General features: G+C 40.9%; 1 protein-coding gene across 2 annotated transcripts in view; it reads right to left on the bottom strand.

Annotated features, from left to right (window-relative positions):
• Nucleotides 1-15,893, bottom strand: part of EPHA3 (EPH receptor A3) — a 168,185-nt gene extending 152,292 nt beyond the window's left edge. For both annotated transcript variants that reach the window (XM_079321373.1, XM_079321374.1), the window contains exons 1-2: nucleotides 15,630-15,893; nucleotides 355-419 (exon numbers count right to left, since the gene is read on the bottom strand). In XM_079321373.1, the coding sequence (XP_079177499.1) occupies nucleotides 355-419; nucleotides 15,630-15,750 (186 nt within the window). In that variant the 5' untranslated portion in view covers nucleotides 15,751-15,893. The remainder of the gene's footprint in view (nucleotides 1-354; nucleotides 420-15,629) is intronic.
• Nucleotides 15,894-21,969: the final 6,076 nt, after the last annotated feature.

The raw sequence follows: 21,969 nt of genomic DNA, 5'->3' as shown, positions 1-21,969 counted from the left end.
TTCACCTTCCACTGCTTCCATCTGAACAAATTAGCAAGTGACACCATGAAGCAGAGCCATGATCTCATTTAGGAATACACTTTTAGAAGGAGCAGCACCTAAACAGAACTTTTTGCTGCCGTTGCTCAGTGCACCCCTTGCTTTCATGTTCCTCCCCTAGGAACGAGCCCTTCCTGGGGTTTACCTGCAGCAGGATGGGTGTTCCAAAGAGAAGCCCCACATTTTGCAAGTTCAGAGCTGACTATTTTTGCATCTCCAGCCTCGTTGCATGGTGTCCTCTGAAGGGGAAACAATGGTTAAATAGCACATTGGTCTGTAGCAGCACTTTCCCATTTCACACTCCAGTGAACTCACCCCATGTGACGGGTAGGAGATCCAGCCCAGCTCCCCTTGAATTGTTTTTGAATCCAGCAGATTAACTACAAAAGAAGACACAACGAAGAGGAGTGAGTTTCTTCTGCCTCTGCCCAGCTGACCTCAGTTACCCATACCCAGAGCTGTATTTATCTGAGGACTCTGTGAGAAGTTCATTTGTTCAGCTGGCCTGGCAGTGAAGCTGCACAAAGAAAAAGACAGATAAATGAAAAGCATCGTCTTGTTTAGCTTAAAACACTACAAACAGCAGACAGGGCAACTTCTGAAAATCAGAAAAGTGACAAAAAACAAACAATGGATCAGTGGCTAAATTAATGGCAGCAGGGGGTGGGAACAGAACTCTTCTATCAGCTGCACAAACCACAGCGTTTTCCCCTTGGATGCCTGAAATTTGGGTCACTGCATCTAACTGGAATGGTGAGATCTGAATATTTAAATCATTACTTGATTAAAGCCATGTATTTGGCATCTACAATTTTCTCAGAATACTAGAATAAATAATGAAAGCTGATTAAAGTCCTTCCAGCAGTTCTTTCTTGCTTCTGATCTAATTTGTTCTCAAATCGTCTAGCAGCAGTGTTTTGTAAATGTCACGTGTAACACATTAGATACAAAAGCAATTATTTACAATGTTACAAGTTCAGACAAACCTGCTTTTAAAGAGGGCCATCAATTGATTGCATATCGTGGTGGTTGGATTTTTTTTTTTTTTATTTTGAGCCATGCAATAATTTTCAGTGTGAGAAGGAAAATTTTATTTGTAAACAGTTGGACAGGCATTTTCCAGTCAATCAAATCTCAGTGGGTTTATACCTATTTTTAGACACAACGAGTATTTAAAATAAATACATACATCCAGATTAAAGGATATTCTTCTCTTGGCATTTATTTATTTCCTACAAGCACAAAAATAAACCCTTTTCCTCATCTTGGCCATACAGTCTCCAAGTGCTTGATCACACCCTTCCCTAAGTAACCACTTCTTTATCAACATGAAGCAGAACAGGTGAATTTATACAAAATACTGCCTAAAAGAAAATAACCTCTATATAAACTATTGAAGTATTAATACACAGCATGGCAACACTGTAATATTTAATAAAAAAAAAATAGAGCTCTGAAGGCATTATTTTTACTGTTACTTAGGAAGTACAGAAGGAGATACAGGTGTATAGTATTAGAAATAAGATTGTGCTATAAAGAACCATAAATATACATATTTTCTACATTTGTGTGCACACATATTTGTGTTTTTTATGGATATATATACACTGCTACACTGCTATGACTGAGCTGCTCTATAATCTATGTGGGAAAAAATGTTTCCCCCTGTTGTTATACCCCTCCTTTACAAGAAAGCAATAGCATTTTTTTTATCTACACCAATAAACAAAATATCTTTACTAATCTTACAGAAAGAACATAATCCAGTGCTAAGTATTTCTCAGCTCTAAATCAAGTCCTCAACCACGCACACAATGAAAAATCAGCCAGTCCTTCATTGAGCACACAGAGCCCTGGGCAGCTGCTCTGAGCAAGGTTTGCATCTGTAAGAGGGAAACAGCAACAAAAACTCAAAAGGGAAAAGCACCTCTTGATTTTGTTAGTAGAAATTCCCACAGATCCTGGATCTCCTGGGATGAGACAGATCTGTTTGCTGAGCACCTCCACTGCCTGGTGCTGAAAGGAGAGTGAATCCTGAGGAAAATCACCTGGCAAGAAGTGGCTGAGGAAAATCACTCAGGAGCAAACTCAGGTGATGTATTTATCCTTCCTGAATGAGCTTCTTGAAAACATGATTGCAGCCACTCTGTTGGAGCCCTGAAGCCTGGGAGTTTTGAACTCTCTGTGCTTTCTGACACTGACCCCCAAAAGAGCACTGCTTTTGACTTGGGCCCTTGGAGAAGATTCCAGATTTGAGTGATGGAGTTAAAGTAACAGATGTGTAGTTTGAATAGAAGTGTGTAATTTCACATGGAGAAGGGTTTTGAATATAGTATTAGGTATGGGACAAGATGGATGTTCTGTAGCATTGTCTCTTCCTTCTTGTTCCTCCTCCATGATTTCAGGTAGTTTTTTGTTAAGTACTTAGTTCCACAGTGTGGGTCACAGGTGCTTGGTTATTGGGTCAAAAGTATAAACAATAGAGATGTTAGCTTTTAATTGGATAGGCTTTAAAAGACCTTGTAACTAGCCAGATTCACCTCCATTTTCTCACTTTTGGCTTGATAGCTAGAAGTGCTGAAGAACTCTGTATTTTAGATAAGATTTAATAGACAACCAAATCCAAACAAGAAATCCATGTCTCAAGCATTCAATCCTGACTCTGAGTGAAGGCAGAAGATAAAAGCAAACCACTGTCAACTCTGAAATTGATTAATTCTGTCCAAACTCATCAGTTTTTCATCTGCAAACCATAACCAGGCAATGGACCCACAGCTTGGTGGTAGCTTCCCCTCTCCAGACCTGCCCAGCAGGTCCAGCTTGTCCTCACAGGCATCACAACAGGACATGGGTGGCAATTAAATGAAATTCAGTGCCCCCCACAATAGGCACAGGGAAACTGGACATTATCAGGATCAAATCTGTGAAGTTAAGAAATTTTTCAGCTCCTTCATTCCACTTTCCTCATCTCCTTCAAAGCAGAACCACTGATTTTCCATGCTCAAACCTGTCTCACTACATTTTAGAAGTCCTCACAAGGGAGGTTTTCACACTGGCTGCAGGAGGCTTCTGGATCAGATGTGTGTTGTACTGTTTTTTAATAGTATCTAAAATGCAAAAAAAAACTTTTTTGTTTCAAGCAGTAACCTGAAAAAAACCACCTTCCTCTTCCTAATAAAAGCTTCTAGGACACTCATTTCCCCTGTGACTTCAAGAGAGTTGCACACCTTGATAGAGAGGAAGCAATAATGCAGAATTTAGAAGATGCAATCTTGAATAATTTCTTTCAATCTAGAAAACAAATGATTGGGAGAAGCCATGGTACATTTTGTTATTGTATTTCCTAACACTACATACTCATCTAGAAACTGGAGGAGAAAATAACATTTCCCTACACTGAGACATAAGAAATACATAAAGAATGGGTTAGAAATTCTTTTTTTTTTCATGGATTTCGGTGGTTAGGTAAAAAGTAAAAATGTAAAACTTCACACAAGCACTTGATTCCTACATTAATTCATTACAGCCCTTTTTTAATCCTCACAGATCCTTTACAGATCCTGTAAAATACTTGGTCAATACTTGGTTATAAAACACTTGGTCAGGTCCATTTTGTGAACCAATTCAAGAAGTATTTCATGAAGATGTACTCAGATCCTCACTGGCATTTTTCAGTGTGATCCTCATTTGTTTTTCCACATACAATTAAAGTTAAATGACAGCCAATACTTAAATATCCTACAAATTCCTACAGCCACATATTTACTAGATTTAAGAAGTTTATGAGTTTCCCACACAACTCATTTGCTCTCCTTGTACCAACTCCTGCAAAACTGTGACCATCACTCAGCTGGTTCCTACAAAAACCTCCGAGGTTGCCCAGCCAGTTACCAGGGGTAACTCTTAAAAAAGCTGAACATTTTCATTGCTACTGACAATTCTTTCCAGCAGAATGCCTTGGAAAGGATTCCTGAGGAGAGGAGACACAGAGGAGCTCTCATAAAGCAACTTGAAGTAAATAAATAAAGTGCTGTCTAACCATCTCAGTGTCCTGCACTGGCTCCCATCATGTAATTAGTTTGATTTAAAGCTAGTGGCAATTCTAAAGGAGACTTTGCAGGTATTAAGATGAGCAGCCATGATTTCTGACTCTGAAAATCAGAGATTTGGTCATCCTGAATAACAGCCCTGCTCCCCATACTACAATGCAGTATTTCTGCACACCCCTAAAATGCCAATTCAGAACGTGTTCTCCTTCTAGAAACTCTCTCCTTCCTGATTCTAAAACTGAAGGGATTCCTGAACACACTCTGATGGCTGCAGCACTTCCAGAAACACGTGAAGAAATAACTGAATGCAGCACAAATACCTCCCACAAGAATGGAAATAAGCAAACAGATCTTGTGCCAGGTGGAATCACTCTGAGAGTCCCCTGACTGCTGAAGAAATGAGGAAAGCCTGCTAGGAGACACTATCCTGCAACTTGAAATATTTAGAGAATCACCTACAAACAACTTCACCAGTGGAAAGCACTTCCAATTGTTTTCTTTACAAAGAAAAATACAGAGCAATAGCCAACGTCAAAAGATATATAAAATATTTTTTCTTCACCTAATTGACATTTTGCATTAATTTTTTTAAAAATGCAAAAATTTTCTAAAAAAATAAAAATTAAAAATGGTGAATGTCTATTTAAAGCGTACTATATAATCCCAATAAGCAAAGAAAATACTCTCTGGCAGAAAATCAGCCAGAACTTGGTTTTGGGGTGGGACAGAGCAGAGTCAGCACAAAGCCTGATGCACATTTTTGGAATGGTGAACCCTTTCTGAAAAAGGGGCTTGCACCTGTATTTTCACCCACCTATGAGCACAGATCTGAGTCTTCCTGATTCTCAATTGCCCCAGCAGTGGCAGCAGATCACTTCTGTGTCTTGGATTATTCTGAGCACCAACATTTATAGACAAGCAGGCAGAACTCAGGCAAAGCCAAAGTTTAATTTCCAGCTAAGATCTGCTATCATGCTGATGTTGCCAAAACCATGCTGAAACCAGCTAAGGCAGACCAAGAAAACCTTTGGGAAGGGACAGCAAATAAAAAAGGATGTCCAAGGTTTTAAGCAGCCAGATTTGCTGCTTGCTCAATAACAAAAGTCAAGCCTCCTGTGATTTTATGGTCCTGCATTTCCCCTCAAATATTTTAGTGAAAATGTGAGCACTGCTCAGAAGAAAATTATCCAAAAAGCAGCCAGTAGAACTTTGCAGCATTTACCCAACCCATATGCCAATAGTTTGGCCCATTTACTAAAAAAATTCTTTCCTAAAGCCAGGCTGCAGCCCTGTGAGTTCTGCACTTTCAACCCTCCTTGCTCTGACACTGCACAATGCAAACGTGATTTTGTGCAGAACATTCCAAATTTGGCAACTGTCATGTCCAATCTGTGGTCAAACTCCTGACTGATGCACTCCACCACGGTGGGGGCAAGGGATGAACAAGCAAACAGAAAACAAAATGAATTTAAAAAAAAAAAAAAAACAAAAAAAAAAAAACAAAAAAACAAAACAAAAAAAAAAAAAACCAAAAACAGTTGCTGCAATACTGAACCCAGGAATCTGCAGGAAAAAAATTGGGAAGACCAAGCCTCCATTATTTTCATGTATTTAAATGCTCAATAGAAACATTCCAAAATTAAGAGATTTTGTCACACATACCAGATGAAAAGACAAAAAGCTAGCAAAATATGTCAAATTTCCCTGGAGATTATTGCTTCTGCAGAACATAAAAGCTTCCACCATCAATTCGGATGATTTGGCAAATTCTAATTTTATGGCAGCTTCCTGCAGTCTTTTGAAGAGGAAGAATTTAATTTTCCTCCTCTCAGATTTTATTTTTCATATCAAACACACTCCCCAAGAGTGTCTGAGGGTAGATTTAGATACCTCAGCTTTTCCTACAGCTGAAAAAGAAGCAGCAGCCAAAGCAGCAACCCCTCACTGCAGGTTTCTCTCAAAAGGCTGCTGTGAAGGAGGGAATAAATAAAAATAAAATCAAAACATCACCTGCACTCCCTGCTAAGTGGAAGCTCTCCAGTGGTCTTCCTCCTTTTGCTAAGCATGGAAAACGGACAACCATCCACCCATTCCCAGTGAAGAACACAGGCAAAACAGATTTCTATTTCTTTTTTTTATTACTTTGAAACATGAGCGTTCTCTTGATATTGTTAAAGTGGCACAAAGCTCAATTTCCAAGTATGCAAAAACATATGACTGGTGGTGGGCTGGAATGCACTGTTTATCAAAGGGGCCTAATAAGGTTTCAGTTTTATTAGGCTATTTCCTGTAAGTTGATATGTGCCAGTTCTTTTCATTAAGACAAGGATATAAAAATTAAAAATGGATTAACCTAATGGGTTCCAAATTACTGTGTCGCCTTCACTTCTTTGCATTTTTTCTGAACAGTTCCAATTGGTCCTTTTCCAGTACCTCCTACAAAAAGCAAAAAGCTTCAGCATACCTGAATTAGGGTTTAGCTGAACTCACATTCAAATGCCAATCCTACAGATCTCATTCCATTCCACCACTCTGCATTACATCTGATATCACTGAGGAACCATTTCAAATATGCAAATGCAAAATGGGGGCTACTGTGTTGAAAGGGAGTTTAAATTCCCTTTAAAACCCAAGGTTTTTTCCCCCTCTCAGAGGAAAAAAAAACCCAGAAACTATGGCTGAGATTGAGTTACCTAAGCCCTGCCAAACCCTGCCTTTTATCTGCCCAGAATAGCAGAATAGAAGTGGGTCTCTTGTAGGATGTGTCATATTTGTCAGTCCCACTGGGTGCCCAAACCCTGAGGCACATAAAATGGCACCACATGTTATGTCTAGCCAAAATTCAACATTACTCAAATCATTTCAGTAAGTTCTGAAGCACTTCTCAGAAAGGTTTAACCACACTGCACATCTAACTCTTGTTACTTCTACATTCCCTTGGAAAAAAAAGTAATTTCCAGTATTCACTAGTTTTACAGAATTGAGCTCTCTGAAGGTCTGGTACATTTGGAGCGTGACAAAGATCCCCCTTGGGAAGACTTTTAGCAGCTTAAAGGGGAAAGTAAATGTTGAGTCAGTGTCCAAGTTCACTTAAGGTAAGCTGAGAAGTCCAAACCTACCATGACACGCTTGGTTTCAAGAATTCCAGACACCAAAAAGTGTCACAGAAATAACTCCTGGACACACACAACACCCACAACTGAAAGCTAGAAGTTCCAAGGTTCCCACAAATTTTACTGTAAGGTCCTGAAAATCAACAAAATCTACAGCAGATAATCAATACTCCTTTGGAGGACAAGAGTTTTTTGAGACAGACCAGAGCAGAAGTCCAGGAAATGACTATTCATTTGTTAAAAAGTCTGGGATATCCCCCAAGTGAATCAACTGGCAGCATGCCACAACTCAGAAAAAAAAAAAAAATTTGATTTTATGGAACTCCTTGCACGGGGCACAGAAAAGCAAAAATAAAGGGAGTTGGGTTGGGCTTGGTTGAGTTTTGTTTTACTAAGTTCAAAGCAAAGAAGTCAAGAATCTTAAACCAATTCTGAGAATCCTGAAGCTCTACATTTGGAAAGCCACATACCCAAGCATGCCCTGATAATTTTGTCAAGCTTTTCTTCTTTAGCTCCCTGAATAAAGATCTCCAGCTTGCATGGAATGCTTGGGTCCTTACCTGGCTGCCCCACAGATAAAATAAACCCACACAGCAAATGACTCAACACCCTGGTGCAAACTGCAGGAGTAAAATGCCAATAGGAGAAAATCTCCTCAAATGTCATGCTGAGAAAATCAAGATGCTGAACCCATTTTTATTTTCCAATGCAGTGATGTCACCAACATGATATTTTCATTGTTTGCCAGGTTAAGAGAATTTATGGAGGTAATTAATGCAGAACATGTGTGCTGAGCTATCCGTATGAAAAATGGAATTGCCCCGACTTCATTTGCTGCCTTTGCAACCAAAACCCCACTAACATCTTTTTTCACTATTTCCATATGTGAGAAACACAAATATTTATAACAAAGGTAAATGACTAAACGACTGCTCTTTTCCCATCTACTCACATTTTCATACCCCTGTCTTCTGCTTATTCTTCTGCTTCCACCTCCTGACCACAAAGGGCTCAGGTTTCCATTCAATTCCACAAACTGAGCATGTTCCTCACGCCTCTTCTCCAGGGTTTCTTTCCCTGGTTTGCATGGAAAAACTCTTGTTTTAATTTCTTGAACACCCTCTGTTTAGCTCTAGGCCATCTTTCAGGAAAAGCAATGTCATTAAACATTTAATTCTTCACTTTTTGTCTTTTGTTCTGGGCATCTGTAGGGTCAAAGCATCCCCTCTCTGGTAAAGAGCTTTTAGTAAAAAGAGGGCTGGGCACACAGCCCTTAAAATCAGAAAAAAATTATCTTTGCTTTCTACTCTTTCTGGCTGAATGTTGATTTCTGGAAGGAACAGAAAAAAAGGCCCAGGCATGAGAGGAAGGGTGGGCAGGTGGGCTGGGAATAAAGAACTGATGAGTTTTCCCTACAGCTGGGTTTTCTTTGGAGAGTTTGGGTGAGAACATTTTCCATGGCTGGAACCACGTACTCCAGAAATGAGGAACACTCAAGCACTGCTAGGACATCTGTTCTCTGGGGGAATTATGGCAGAAAAGTTTTTCAGGGTAAAGCCCTCACCATTCCAGAATTTGTCTCAAGATAAAGGCCTCAAGGCTGGGCAGACATAACTTGCGTTGTTTTTTTTTTTTTTTAATTCTTTTTTTTTTTTTTTTTTTTTTTTGCTTTTGTAAAGAAAGCAAGCACTGTCAGACCAGGATTAAATAGAATGGTAAAAATGCCTCTTCCCTTTCTTAACTGCAGCCTCTGTTGAAATTCAGCCCTGGTAAATCAGAGTCGCAAGCTTACTAATGTAAACAAAGCTCAGACATTCAGGGAGGCAAGGAATTTCTCAATTTGTGCTTTGCTCACTGTTCAGATCCCTGTCAGGGCTGAATTCTAGGTTCCTAACTTGGTCAGTAATCAGAGGAAGTTTGGGATCATTTTTATAATATTCAGATCAAATTTTCTTCATCTCTGCCTACTTATCCTCTTCCTTTAATCCTTCTCTCCCCCTCCAAAATGGAATTCTCAAAAAGCTTTACCTCTTAAAAAAAAAAAAAAAAATAAAGAACTAGCTGCCTTCTAACTTCTCAGCAACTAAATTAAGCAATCCCATGTCACTTGTTATTTGTTACTGCACAAAGTTTGTGGGAAGCCTACCACGGAACAAAATATATTTTTGTGCTTTAACTGTAATTTATTTAAAGAGTAACTTGTCACTCTAGATTTTCTACAAACCCCTCTATTCTTAGGCACCAATTTAAAAATTTCAGGTTTTAATTACTGCCCTCTTATGTGAGGCAGCTATACCTTAGTAGATTTAATTGCTGTTTAAAAAAAGCCAAAAAACAATGTCATGCAAATCTTTCTAGGCAAATACAGATATAAAAACATTACGGGAAACCAGCTGGAAATAAAAAAATAAATCCCCATTCCCACACCATATTACACTAAACTGCCCTGACTGAACCTTAACATTCAACCTATTGTTCTCTTAATTGCTAGCAAGTTTCAACCACTGTTCGTTTGCTCTGCTATTCTTCTTCCATCAATATTTTTCCAGTAGATTAATGGGATTTTCCTCCATATTTTGCCTGAAACAGCAGGACACGTAGTTAAATGAACAAAATAAAATAAAAGCAGAGTGGTACAAATGTTTCTGCTTACAACATGTCTGATTTAATACCATCTCTGCAAATTCAAGGCTCCCCGTCACTGCCGCAGACTGGAACTTTTCTGTCACCATCCCAAGGTTTCTTTCAGGCAGGATTATCTTTATTTCTACATCTTTATTTCTTTCATTCATTCACTGCAGAAGTTTGAAAGGAACTTTCAGTTTAAGGGGCTGAATTTTAATCTTGCATCTGCTTCACACCGCGAAATGAGAACTTGCTCTCGGATTTAGCGAGCGCCTAAAAAACTAAAAAACACAAGACTGCTGCTGGGGAACACAATCCTAACCCACAAATTGCTACCACACTCTGTTTCCAAAATTACACTCCTGGGAGTTCATATCTAATCTTCTGAATTAACCTATTTTTGTTTCAAAGTTTTAGTTCTTGTTAAGAACAGTTTAAATACGGGGGTTAAAAAATAAAATTAAAAAGCTACTTTTCTTAAGTGTTTACAGAAATAAGCGTTACCCCACTGTGGTGAATTTTTAGGAAAAAGGATCATTTAACAGTAGACAGATGCTTCTGTAAACAAAAAAAAAAAAATTCTACTTCACTCTGTCATTTCTTATGGCAAGTTTCTTCCTCCTAGCAAATATATTTTCAGCAATGCTTCAACACATCTAACAATGCAAAAGAAAGGAAATGTTCCATTCCAGAAAAAGCACTCTCTGAATGCTGGAATTAAGTTTTAGAAAGGCAGTGGGTTAGGGAAATCTCTGTAAATTTATCTAACAACTCTGGAAACATCCAATTTTGCACCTCAGGGTACCAAAATTACCTTGTGGGTTTCAACACCAGCTCCACTGAACGGAGCTTTGAACTTCACCAGAAGTAAAGGCATCATTATTGCTCCAGTTACTTATTTACTTTCATTTTCTTTCACAGAAAAATCAAAGAGCAGCTACAAAGCTACACAAGTTACAGGTATCTTATGGCACTAACTCAGGCTCTGTATAAAACTCCACAAACAGGACTGTGGTATTTGGTAACAGCTCTGTAGTGACCCTCACTGGTGATAAAATCCAGAGCTCTGAAAACAAGAAAATGAACACCTGCATCTGTATTTCTAAACTTTCATCAAGCGGGGATTACAAGAACAAGAGCAATTATAGACATTTTCCTGGAGGAAAACTCACAAGTTCTCCGACAGAATCAAAAAGTAAGTATACTAACAGCAATTTACCTAACTCCAGCAGAGAATAATTTTTTAAAAAATTAAAACTAATTTGTACATCCTCCCAGTTGGGAATGAAAAATTTAAGTTCAGTCAGAACACACTCCTGATTTGCAAAGCTTTTGTGTAAACAACTGTTAAACTTGGTGTGCCTATTATCTGTTTCATGCTTGCCCATCTGCTTGCCCATTTTGCTGAAGCTGAGGGCACAGAAAGAAGAGTTCTGACCCATTTCTCTGCCCTGAGTGCTTCACTGGGCAGCAAATACGTTGTGTCCAAATTAACTGCAAGAAGAATTAATTGCTGTGTCCAATTTGCACATCTCTGTGTTTCAAACACCTGCTTTAAGTTTGCTATAGTCAATGGAGAGATTTTTTTTTTCTTTTCAATAAACTTTGCTGAAATAGCAGTAAGTCAAGAAAAAGCCCAGTGACAAAAATAAGTTTTTTCACATGTTACAATCTGTCAAAATTGTTGTCAGAAAATGATGCATTTACTCAACTTCTCCTGGTTTTAAAACCATTGTGGTGTGAATTGTAAAACATGTTTATTATTTGCAATAAATTGAATAAGTTATTTGTAAGAATTTGTAACAAATTATTTGTACTCATACAAGTCAGGATTAAGCACAGAAGCTGTGCATAAGACACAGCTGTATGAAAAACAGCCCTCTAGCCTCTCATGACTCTGAGCTTTCTGAAACTAAATTTTCAAAGGAATTACATTCAGACTTCTAAACCTATTCCTGCAAATAAACACTCAATTGCAAGCCAGGGGCAGCAGCAGGAATAGTGTCACAAGAAATGAAGACTTCCCCTGACCTAATGATACATGACACAGAGCAAAGCAAGATTTGTAAAAAGCCTTTCCCCCTTCTGATTCTATTGAGAAGCTCCCAGTACTGTCAGCCTTTCCCAAAATCACACACAAGGCTTGGGCAAGAATTTTGTTCCATGTGCAAGCAGCACATTTTTCAAAACCACACCAAGGGCTGTCACTACTACAAAGGCAGAGTAAATTGTTTTTAGCAATTTTAAGTGTTAACAGAGTGCAGGTCAGATAAAAATGTTGCATTTAATTGTGTGGTTCTGCAAAGTTCTGAGATGGTAATCAATGCTCAAAAGATGAAACTGCAGCCCCTAATCCAATACAGACTGAAAAGAGAGGCTGATTGGAACCTTCTTACTGTAAACCCAAAACAGGCACTGTTTGAAGCCAAGGACTGTAAGCAAATTTCCCATATTGATCTTTTGGTAGCTGTGTTCACAAGAAATTAATTTTATGCTAGATTGAGAGGTTACAAGAAGTTTCCTGTCTGCACAGTCAAAATATTATTGAAGCAATTCAGGTTGTCAGTAAAAGCTTAAACAAATTTGCTGATAATCCTGTTAATGACCTAGGTCAAGTGTTAACTGTTGTGGGTTATAAAACAGTGAAATTAAGGTGCCTGGTACCCTCAGGCAGGCAATATAGTTACAGAAGAGACTGAGGAGAAATTATTAAATTAAAGAACGACAGAACTCATTCGATTTCTTGATACCACAGGAATTATTCAGAAAGAGAATTGCATCCTTCTCAGAAAAAAAAGAAAAACAATCCTTGGCTAGCAGAGAATATGAACCTGTGGTTTCTGTGCACCTACGGGGCTCAGTCTGCAAACTACAAAGTGGAAAAGTTAGATGTTAAATCTTCCTGACATTCTTCTGCCCCTCAGAAAACAGCACACACCTTTTGCCAGCAAACACAGATAAATCTGAGTTTCAGAGAACCTCCTTGGGCTCCTGTGATTGTGCAGGGAAAACGCAAATGCAGATTCTCACGAGCACGGCAGAGAGTTTGAAAACAAACTCGGGGAAAAGTTTTACCTTTTAGCCAGAAAAAAATCCTAAATAAAACTTCTCTGGGATGAAGCAAATTAAGAAAACATCAAGCTCTCCAAGAAAAAGACAAAAAAGGAATGTAGTGAGCACCACAAAACGCAGTAAGCCAGCAGTTTGTCTTCAGCCCCTCTTTCCTCCTTTTCTCCTTTCATCCCATCCACTTTCACTGTGGTATTACTCCAACAATCATCACTTGCATCATAATTGCAAATGTTAAGTGAAGGTGGATTTTAAAAAAGAAAAATAATTATTTCAAGTCAAATAAATTCGGGAGCTATTTCTCTGATAGCTCTGCCCACACTCTTGTTACGTGCCCACTGCAATGCTTACATCCCCTAGAAGTTAGACTAAGCTGCACAAACACACCAAAAATTAGTTCCATCCATTGTTTAAACAATTTATGGCAAGAATTACAACAGTAGCTTTAATATAAAATGTAAGGAAAAAGGTAGATATTTTTATCTACATGCCTACATTAACAAATGTTATCAAAAATGTATCTTTTTTTATTCTCAGTGGTAGAAAAATGAAACTTTTCTCAATACTAGAGAAATGTAGAAACATCTATGTCTAGTTTTGGGAGGAAATTTATGGGAACAACAACAGAAGTGTAAATGAAGTGGTTAGAAAAAGATTATTTAATAGAGAAAAACATCATCTGACATGATTTAAAGCTGCACACTAACACTTGTTCAGCAAATAGTGGATCAGCAAATTATTTTAATTAAGATTTCTAAACTCACACAATCAATCTGTATCTGTAAATAATCAATCTGTATAGTGTAAATAAATAAAAGAATTAGTGAACTTTCCTAAGTGAGGGTTTAAAAAAAAAATGTAAAACCCTTTTAGAGTTGATCTCTTTTAAAAAGAAACTGACAGTATTCCAGTTTTTTAAAAGCGTAGCAAAACATACACTTCCAAAAAAAAAAAAAAAAGCCACTCAAAAGCAGGTTACTCTCCAGTAACTGCATTTTTACTGTTGTTTTCACTAGCCATTTTGCAAATATTGCTCATCTTGTGCAAGCTCTTGAAGCTGAGAAGAGAGAAGGGAGGCAGCATTTGCTGAAAGCTGACTTGGACAAGTGTACTTAACATGCACTCCGTATGATACCCATATTTCCCTCCTTTATCAATTCTCAGCGCCAGTGACTCGAAACAAAGACACAAGAAGTGGGTTTGTGGTTCTTTTTGGTTTTTTTTTGCAAACTGGAATGCTCCAGCATCTTTCTGGCACAGGCACTGTCAGTCTGCAGGATGTGCCATGGAGGCAGAGCTGCTCTGACTGACACAGCCACAGAAATTCCCTGGGAGCTCTTAATAAGACAACAGTAACCCTTGCTCACACCCCTGCTTTCATTCCTGAAATTGACTTCTGAGAGACGGCAATATTTACAAAATAGCTGCTATCTGGAGGTTTGAAAGTGACTCTTGAAACACACTCATTTAAAAAAAAAATCTAGAAAGCACTGCATATGAAACAAATTTACATAAAACATACAAACAGATGACATACTGCTCTTCTTGTACAACGGTGCTGTAATTATTTCCTAGCAATGAAACCCAGGAACTTGTGAAGTTTACATCTTTCCTTATTTATTTCTTACTATTTTTTTTTCCAGAAATCATTTAAAGTTGTTATCTCACTGCCTTATCACACAAGCACCAATAAGTACATCAGCATTATTCGTGAGGGAGAAATAATTGCTCTGACAGGTTTCAGAGCTTCTCTCCACACCCATCCAACTGGAGCAGGTGCGAGTTTTACACGGCTCTTGGGTGCTACAAGTTCTTCACAACCTTTGCCCTCTAGATTTTATCCCTAAAGATAATTACACTGGACATCCTGGTCATGCCGAGTGCCTTCACCGTGCAAGCAAGCAAGCAAAAGCTCCTCTTTTTTTTATTTTTTATTTTTTTTCTTAATATGGAAAGGACAGGGGTCTTTAAGGGTTGTTTGTTTTGGGGTTTTTTTTAAGTATTTCAATCACTTTCTCAGTGTCTGGATGTCTTTTTTTTTTTTTTTTTTTTTCTCCCTGAAACCTACCATGGGTTCTCAGCAAATGTCATCCTAGAAATTAACACAGAAAAGGAAAATAAACCACTCCCTCTTGTTTTTCCGGAAAATTACACACACGCACACAACTTCAACACATTGATACACATCCGATACAAACAACACGATCGGCCAGGGAACCAGGAGGAGGTTTTACAGGGGAGCGAGCGGCTTTTATATATTAATTAAAAGTTTCGGAAGACTAAGGCAACCACCACGGCTGCGGACGAGTTACCCCCGGGCACCTGCCGAGCTGCGGCTGCGGCTGCCCGGCCGCTCCGGCGCTGCCCTTCCGCGCCCGGAGCTGCGGCTGCGGCTCCATCCCTGACGGAGATGCGCCCGGGGGAGCGCAGGGAGGGGAGGGCTGCCCGCCCATCCATCCATCCGTCCGTCCGTCCGTCCATCCATCCATCCATCCATCCATCCATCCATCCGGCCGCGCTGTGCCGGGGCGAGCCCCGCGCTCCCGGAGAGAGGAGCGGCTGCCGCTCGGGACCACCTTAACGGGGAGCGGGGAGGGGAGGAATAACGGGGAAGGGTAAAAAATTAAAAATTAAAAAAAAAAATTAAAAGAATAAAAAATAGCTAGAGAAAGAAAGAAAGGAGGGAATAGCGGGAAGAAGGAATAAGGGGCCACCCGGCCGAGGCGCGGCTCACCTTCGTTGGCGGGGCGGGCGCTCAGGCGGCCGGCAGCGCCGAGCGCGGCGCGGAGCAGCAGCGGCAGCAGCAGCGGCAGCAGCGGCGGCGGCGGTGGCGGCAGGCGGCGGCGGCGGTCCATGTCGGCGGGGCAGAGCGCAGGCACAGCCGCATGTCTCCGCGCCGCATGCCACCGCTCCGCGCCCGCTCCGCGCCGCCGCCACCGGCCCCGGCGCCGGGACCATGCCCCGCGCCCGCCTCCGCGCTGCGCCCGGGCGGGGCCGCCCGGCCCGGCCCAAACCCGCCCCGGACCGCCCAGCCCGGCCCGGCCCGGCCCCAGCCCCGCACCGCCCACCGCGCCGCCCACCGCGCCGCCCCGCCGCCGGTACGGAGCCTGCCCTGCCCCGGGAGATGCTCCGAGCCCAACCGGCACCGGGAGATGCTCCGAGCCCGCCCCAGTCCCAGAGCCCGGCCGCAGCCCGGGAGATGCTCAAAGCCCACCCCAGCCCTGTGAAATACACCGATCCCACCCCAGCCCTGTGAAATACCCCGATCCCACCCCAGCCCTGTGAAATACACCGATCCCACCCCAGCCCTGTGAAATACCCCAATCCCACCCAGCCCCGGGAGATGCCCCGATCCCGCCCCAGCCCTGTGAAATACACCGATCCCACCCCAGCCCTGTGAAATACCCCGATCCCATCCCAGCCCCGGGAGATGCACCGATCCCACCCCAGCCCTGTGAAATACCCCGATCCCACCCCAGCCCTGTGAAATACACCGATCCCACCCCAGCCCTGTGAAATACCCCAATCCCACCCAGCCCCGGGAGATGCCCCGATCCCGCCCCAGCCCCGGAGGTGCCGTCACTCGGAGCGGGGGCTCTGCGATAGGGGGTGACGCGGGTCCCGTAACTCGGGAGCCCCGGGTGGGTCACGGTCCGTGTCCGACCGTGTAATCGTGTCCGATCACCGCGCTCTCCCGGGCGGAATGCAGCGGTGAAACCTCGGGAGTTTCAGCGGTAGAAACGCCGATTACATCGCCCATCCTCGGCCACAAGAACAGACTGACTTTGCCATCGCTAAAGCAAACTGGAGCAGGGGGCTCCGAGAGCCGCTCTCTGTAGGAGTGGGGAGCTCTACTCTAGAAGTAGCCATGTAAAACGAGTATTTTTTAGAAGCGTTCTCTTCGTGCCTGCACCTTTCCCTCAGCCCTTGCAGCCCATCAGAGGCCCCAGAGTACCTGTCAGAACACAGAGCAGAGGAACAGGCGTGCTATTCCACTGCTCAGGGGCAATCACAGCTCAGCAGCACTCCCCAAGCTTCCCCTTCTCTAGATCGTTTTTACAGAATATGGACAACTTCCTTCCCAAGCGACTCGTCTCAGGTCCCCAGAGCCACCCAGTGAGGTTCCGTGGAAAGTGGGGAAATATCTGACTAATGCTGAGGTCAAATAAATATTTCACTCCAAACCAAAGTTATGCATCCTCATAGTACAGAGTCTCACTCTGGATGCATGTGCTGTCTGCACACACAACAAGCAACGGGATGGGAAGAGAAGAGCCCTGGCAACAGATGTGGAACTACGTGGCAGAATTAACATCAAAATCTTTGATAGCAGAGAAAGCTTCTTAAACCAATTCTGAGCAACCTTCTTCATCATCAGGTGTGTCCTGGTGCCCTGAGGGTCAGCAGTGCCAGCAGGACAGCTGGGAGCTGCTGCCTGCAGCACCTGAGCTCAGGTTTATCAGGCAGTACAGAATCCCCAGCTAGCAAGCCAGGATCTCTGCCAAGGTTTCTCCTGCACAGTATTGGCACCCTCCAAACACCTGGTCTAACTCTGCCAGGGCTGCACAGGGTAGGAAATGTGTGGAAGCCAAAGCAAAGGGGAGACAAGGTTGTGAGAAGTCATCTCAGACAGGTTCCTGTTTCAGCAGAGCACAGGGGACACACAAGCACTGAAAATTAACATGCAATTAATCTCCTTTCCTGTTTCCAGGATGGATTTATTCAATCAACCATATTAAAGAATCATCAAATTTAATACCATTTGTTTCATGTCTCCAAGCCTTCCTTTCTCTCATATTTACCATCTACTCCATTTCCTCTGTGGTCAAACTTCCAAAAGATGGAAAAAATGCCCAGAGCTCTTGAGCAGGAAACCTCCAAGGGCAGAGGGAGGAGCAGGGTGGTCTGCTCATGCAGTTAACTATGAATAGCCCAGAGAAAAACATCTCCTGTCCTCCTTTGTCCTTCTCAAGTCTCATTTCACCACACCTTTCCATTCATTGGATAAAGATGCATTCCCACAGAAAAAAGGCCAGAAATTCACATTCCTCAAAATACAACTTACCCTAGTAATAAAAACTACTTTGCTTTAGTTTGAAGGGCTTGGGTTTTTTGGTTTTTTGTTTTTTTTGTTGTTTTTTTGTTGTTGTTGTTGTTTTTCCAATGTTTTTTTCAGTTTTTTCAGAATACACAACTGTTATCATTGAGCTCTGTCATTCAACAGAGATACATCTTTAAAACCCCACTAAGGACTACTAGTTCTGGTCTCTCTGAAGTCACATCTTTCTTTCATGATTTCAGGTAATTTTTCTTTTTTTTTTTTTTAAGGTGTGAGAAAAAGGTGAAAGAAAAAGGTGAAAGAAAGATAACAAATATGGGGAGTGGGGAGTGGAGAAAAACGAAGATGACAATCAACCCAAAACCTAATAAACTTCTGTTTTCAGTTAGCAGGAAAAAGAGTTTCCAAAGAAGGGAGTTTTTGAGGTTACTCATAGCAATCACTTTCTAAATTTGTACATAGCATGAGTGAACTCATCTCATATAGGAAGAAAAGTATAATTATCAGCACAATCCATATAATGCAAATTTTTGCATCAAACTTTCCAGAAAGAAAACCTCTGAAATCGACAAATGAATAGCAGAAATACTTGGGAAAATTTAAAACAAAGAATGCATTTTTAAACAACTTCACTAAAAAAAAAAAAAACCCACAAACCTGGGAAGATTCTCAGCAGGAAAGAAAGATTAAATTCATTACAAATTTCTCACTTGGCTTTTTTCTCTGTGATGCACATTGTGTTAGTTTTGTGCAAATTGCATGTTTACTCTATTAAGAGTAATTTTCTGTGAGCTTAAAGGGCACCTTTGAAGAAAGAAAATAGCCTCTAGTGGCATTTCTACATAACCAGAGTGCACATGGTAATATCTTTGCCCTAGCATCCATAAAATCCTTCTGGAGAAACACATAACCATGATTTATGATTTTCTGCCAAGCCCAGGCTTTAATTTCTTTAATATATTGGAGATCAAAATCCTTACTAAACACAAATTTTATCTCTTACATTTTTCTTTTGTAAACAGGGAGGTGACACATTCTGTGATTGTATAATGGAAAAAAGGAATCATAACACATGGGCAGAACGCTCCCGATCCCACGTTTGCATACTAAATAAGAAAACAACTTTCTGCCTAATGAAAAAATGCTACAGATTATTAGGAATAGCCACAGAAGTAATCAATCAATTTATCCAATGGACTGGGCCACTGCCTGCTTCCAAGAAGCTTTTTAATGTTTATGGCTCTTGAGAGGCGTCGTTTAATTAATTGAATGACACAAAACTTCTAATCTTAGAGATTTAAAGTGTTTTCCTTAAAAACAAACAAAAAGAATTAATGACAGGTTCACTACTCATAAAGAAAGGTGGCTGGACAATCCCCCATTTATTCAGGGAGGAGGCAGAACAATGGTCCCCAAGTGATGCCTCGCCTGTGCCTCCATGGGATTGTTGGGAGGCGTGAGAACATTTCCCCCTCAATTTCTGGGATTTATTTATGCAGGTTCTTGTTTGCCATGTGGGTACACTGCCCTTCACCCAGACCTGCAGAACTTTTCCACATCAGTCATAACAGGGAGAGTTTTCTAAAATCCTTCAGCAACCAGTTAGACCTACAAATAACCACCTCAGTATATATAAAATGTATATGCAACTGTTTTAATATTAACTATTAGTGTTCAGGTAAAAAAGATCTTAAATGGAAGCATTGCTGCTTGAGGTCATCCTAACTCTGACATGGGCCAGTCTTGGAGATGGTCACCAAGGAGGAAAAACTCTCCCACAAGCCACCAGGTAGATTTACTTGGTTTAAATATTCTTTGGGAGAGGTTTTAAAACATAACTCAAAGGTCTCCTAATGCACAGTGTCGCCCTGAAAATGCAAGCAGATGAGGAAATGCAGGATGTGGAAGAGTAAAAGGCAGGATGCAATAAAAACAAATGATAATGAAGTGTGAAAAGTTACTTTAAATAAGTCATGTAAAGCTAAGCTATAGCCCTTTCCAATCAATACTTACATAATAATTACGTGAAAATCCAGACAAATGGATTAACAAGACAGAATACAAAACTCAGCTTTGAGCAGCAGGCAAAGCTGAACTTGCAATTATGAAACAACTCCACACCAATCCCATAATGAAAAAAAAGTATGGAGATGGAAAAGGGTAGAAAAGCAAAATGCAAATGCAGTTTAGCTGCAAGTTCCCCCCATAAAGTCTGAATCGTTTGTTAAATATGCAATAAAAAGGTGACAGTCCAAGCACTTAGACTGAATTTACCTATCTGTAAACAAAAATCCATAGAAGCCATAAAAGAAAAGCTTCACCAGCATTACTGCCAGTTTTCAGAGAAAAACAACATTTATGTGCAGGAGAGAGTATTGCTGCCATGAAAGAGCTTGCCAAATTTTAACTTTAGGATGGAGCACTTGCAGTAAAAATCCATGAATCCTGTGAACCCAGACTGTATTATGGAGACACTGGCAGACCTCCAATAAGGTGCACAGTGATAGGTTTGATCAGTTTGTTTTTCTTCATGCAGACAAAAAATGTTCAGAAATTTCTGCTGTAAGGCCAAAAAAAAAAAAAAGAAAAAAAAAAAAAAAGACAACCAAGAAATGAAATTTTTTATTCTCCTATATTTCAACTCACTGACTTTTTTTTTTTTCCCCAGAAGAAAGTGCAAGGAATTGTTAGACAAAAAAAAAAAAAAAAAAAAAAAAAAAGAAGACACATTTTAAAATAAATATATAACAGTACTTCTAATAGCAGGGATCAACATCCAATCTGGGGAATGCACTTGGAAAGCACACAGGCAAAAATCTGTAATCTGGCTCAGCTGGATTGGAAGAATTCCTTTGTCTTTGCAGAGCCAGGTTTGCACACTGACAGCAAAATAGGTTTGATTTTGCCAGCCTAAAAACAGAGAAACACTCATGGCCAGCTGCAATTTTAAACAGCAGAAAGCAAATACTCTGAAAAGTCTGTGTTCACAGAACTCCTTAACAGTTTCATTTCCATGGGGAAATTCTTGCATTCAACAGTTGATGATCCTATTTTATATTTCTTTGTCTCAGTAAAGAATACCTGAGTCTGCAAATGATTGAGGTACTTTTATATTTTCTAAATATTTGCTGTTTTTTTCTCAAATCACCTCATCTCCTCTCTGGTAGTAAAAGTTTTCTGTCTCATGGAACTGGCACCACCACTTCTGTCCACATCCAGGGAAGCATCAGGGGATAGAATAAGACAGAGGAAAGACCACAAAGTGGAATTATCTTAGAACCCTGAACTCCACATACATCATCAAAGCAAGAAATCATTTCATACTCTTCTCATAATAGCAAGGTGGATATTTGCATGCTGTACGTATGATTACTGATTCCAAACTAAATGCTACCACCCAAGAGGAAAATCAGAATTCAAAAGGAGAGAACCATTTTCCAAAGGCTTGTCCCCAGTTCCAATGCCTGCATGAAGACAGAGAGTTCATTCCTTCAGAAGCTGCTTCATTCAGGACTTTGGGGATGGATTAACCAACCTGGAAACTGAGAGCAGCATTGTATTTAATGATTAGGAGCTATCTAAGCCCAGACTTTGTCAGTGTTCACAGGTCCTTCCAAAATTCTGCCACAGCCAAGTTCCTCATGTGCCCAGCTTGTAGCAACATTTCTCAGCCTCCAAGCACAACACAGCAAAAAAAAAAAAAAACCACCAGAAAAGCCAAAGTAGCCCCTAATTACAACCCCCCAACCCATGTTTGCCCCCAGCTGGTGCAGAAATGTTCTCAGAGTCACACCTGTGCTGCTGGATGAGCTCAACTTCTGGGAAACATCCCCACCCTCCTGACCCATCACCCCAGTTCACCCTGTGCGTGCTGAGAAGCTCTCAAGTCTTCCAGACTTTTCTTCTTGATTATAATGAGTTAATTGCTTTGCCAGAAAGCACAAGGTAGCTTTTTATTAATCTCCTTGGCCACTTGGGCAATGAAGAATTGCAGTTTCTGCAGAAGGCTAAGCTA

Source organism: Erithacus rubecula, assembly GCF_903797595.1.
Source record: "Erithacus rubecula genome assembly, chromosome: 1".
NCBI classification, from domain to species: domain Eukaryota; kingdom Metazoa; phylum Chordata; class Aves; order Passeriformes; family Muscicapidae; genus Erithacus; species Erithacus rubecula.
The sequence above is the reverse complement of the archived record's forward strand: the minus strand, read 5'-3'. Positions and strand labels throughout refer to the sequence as shown.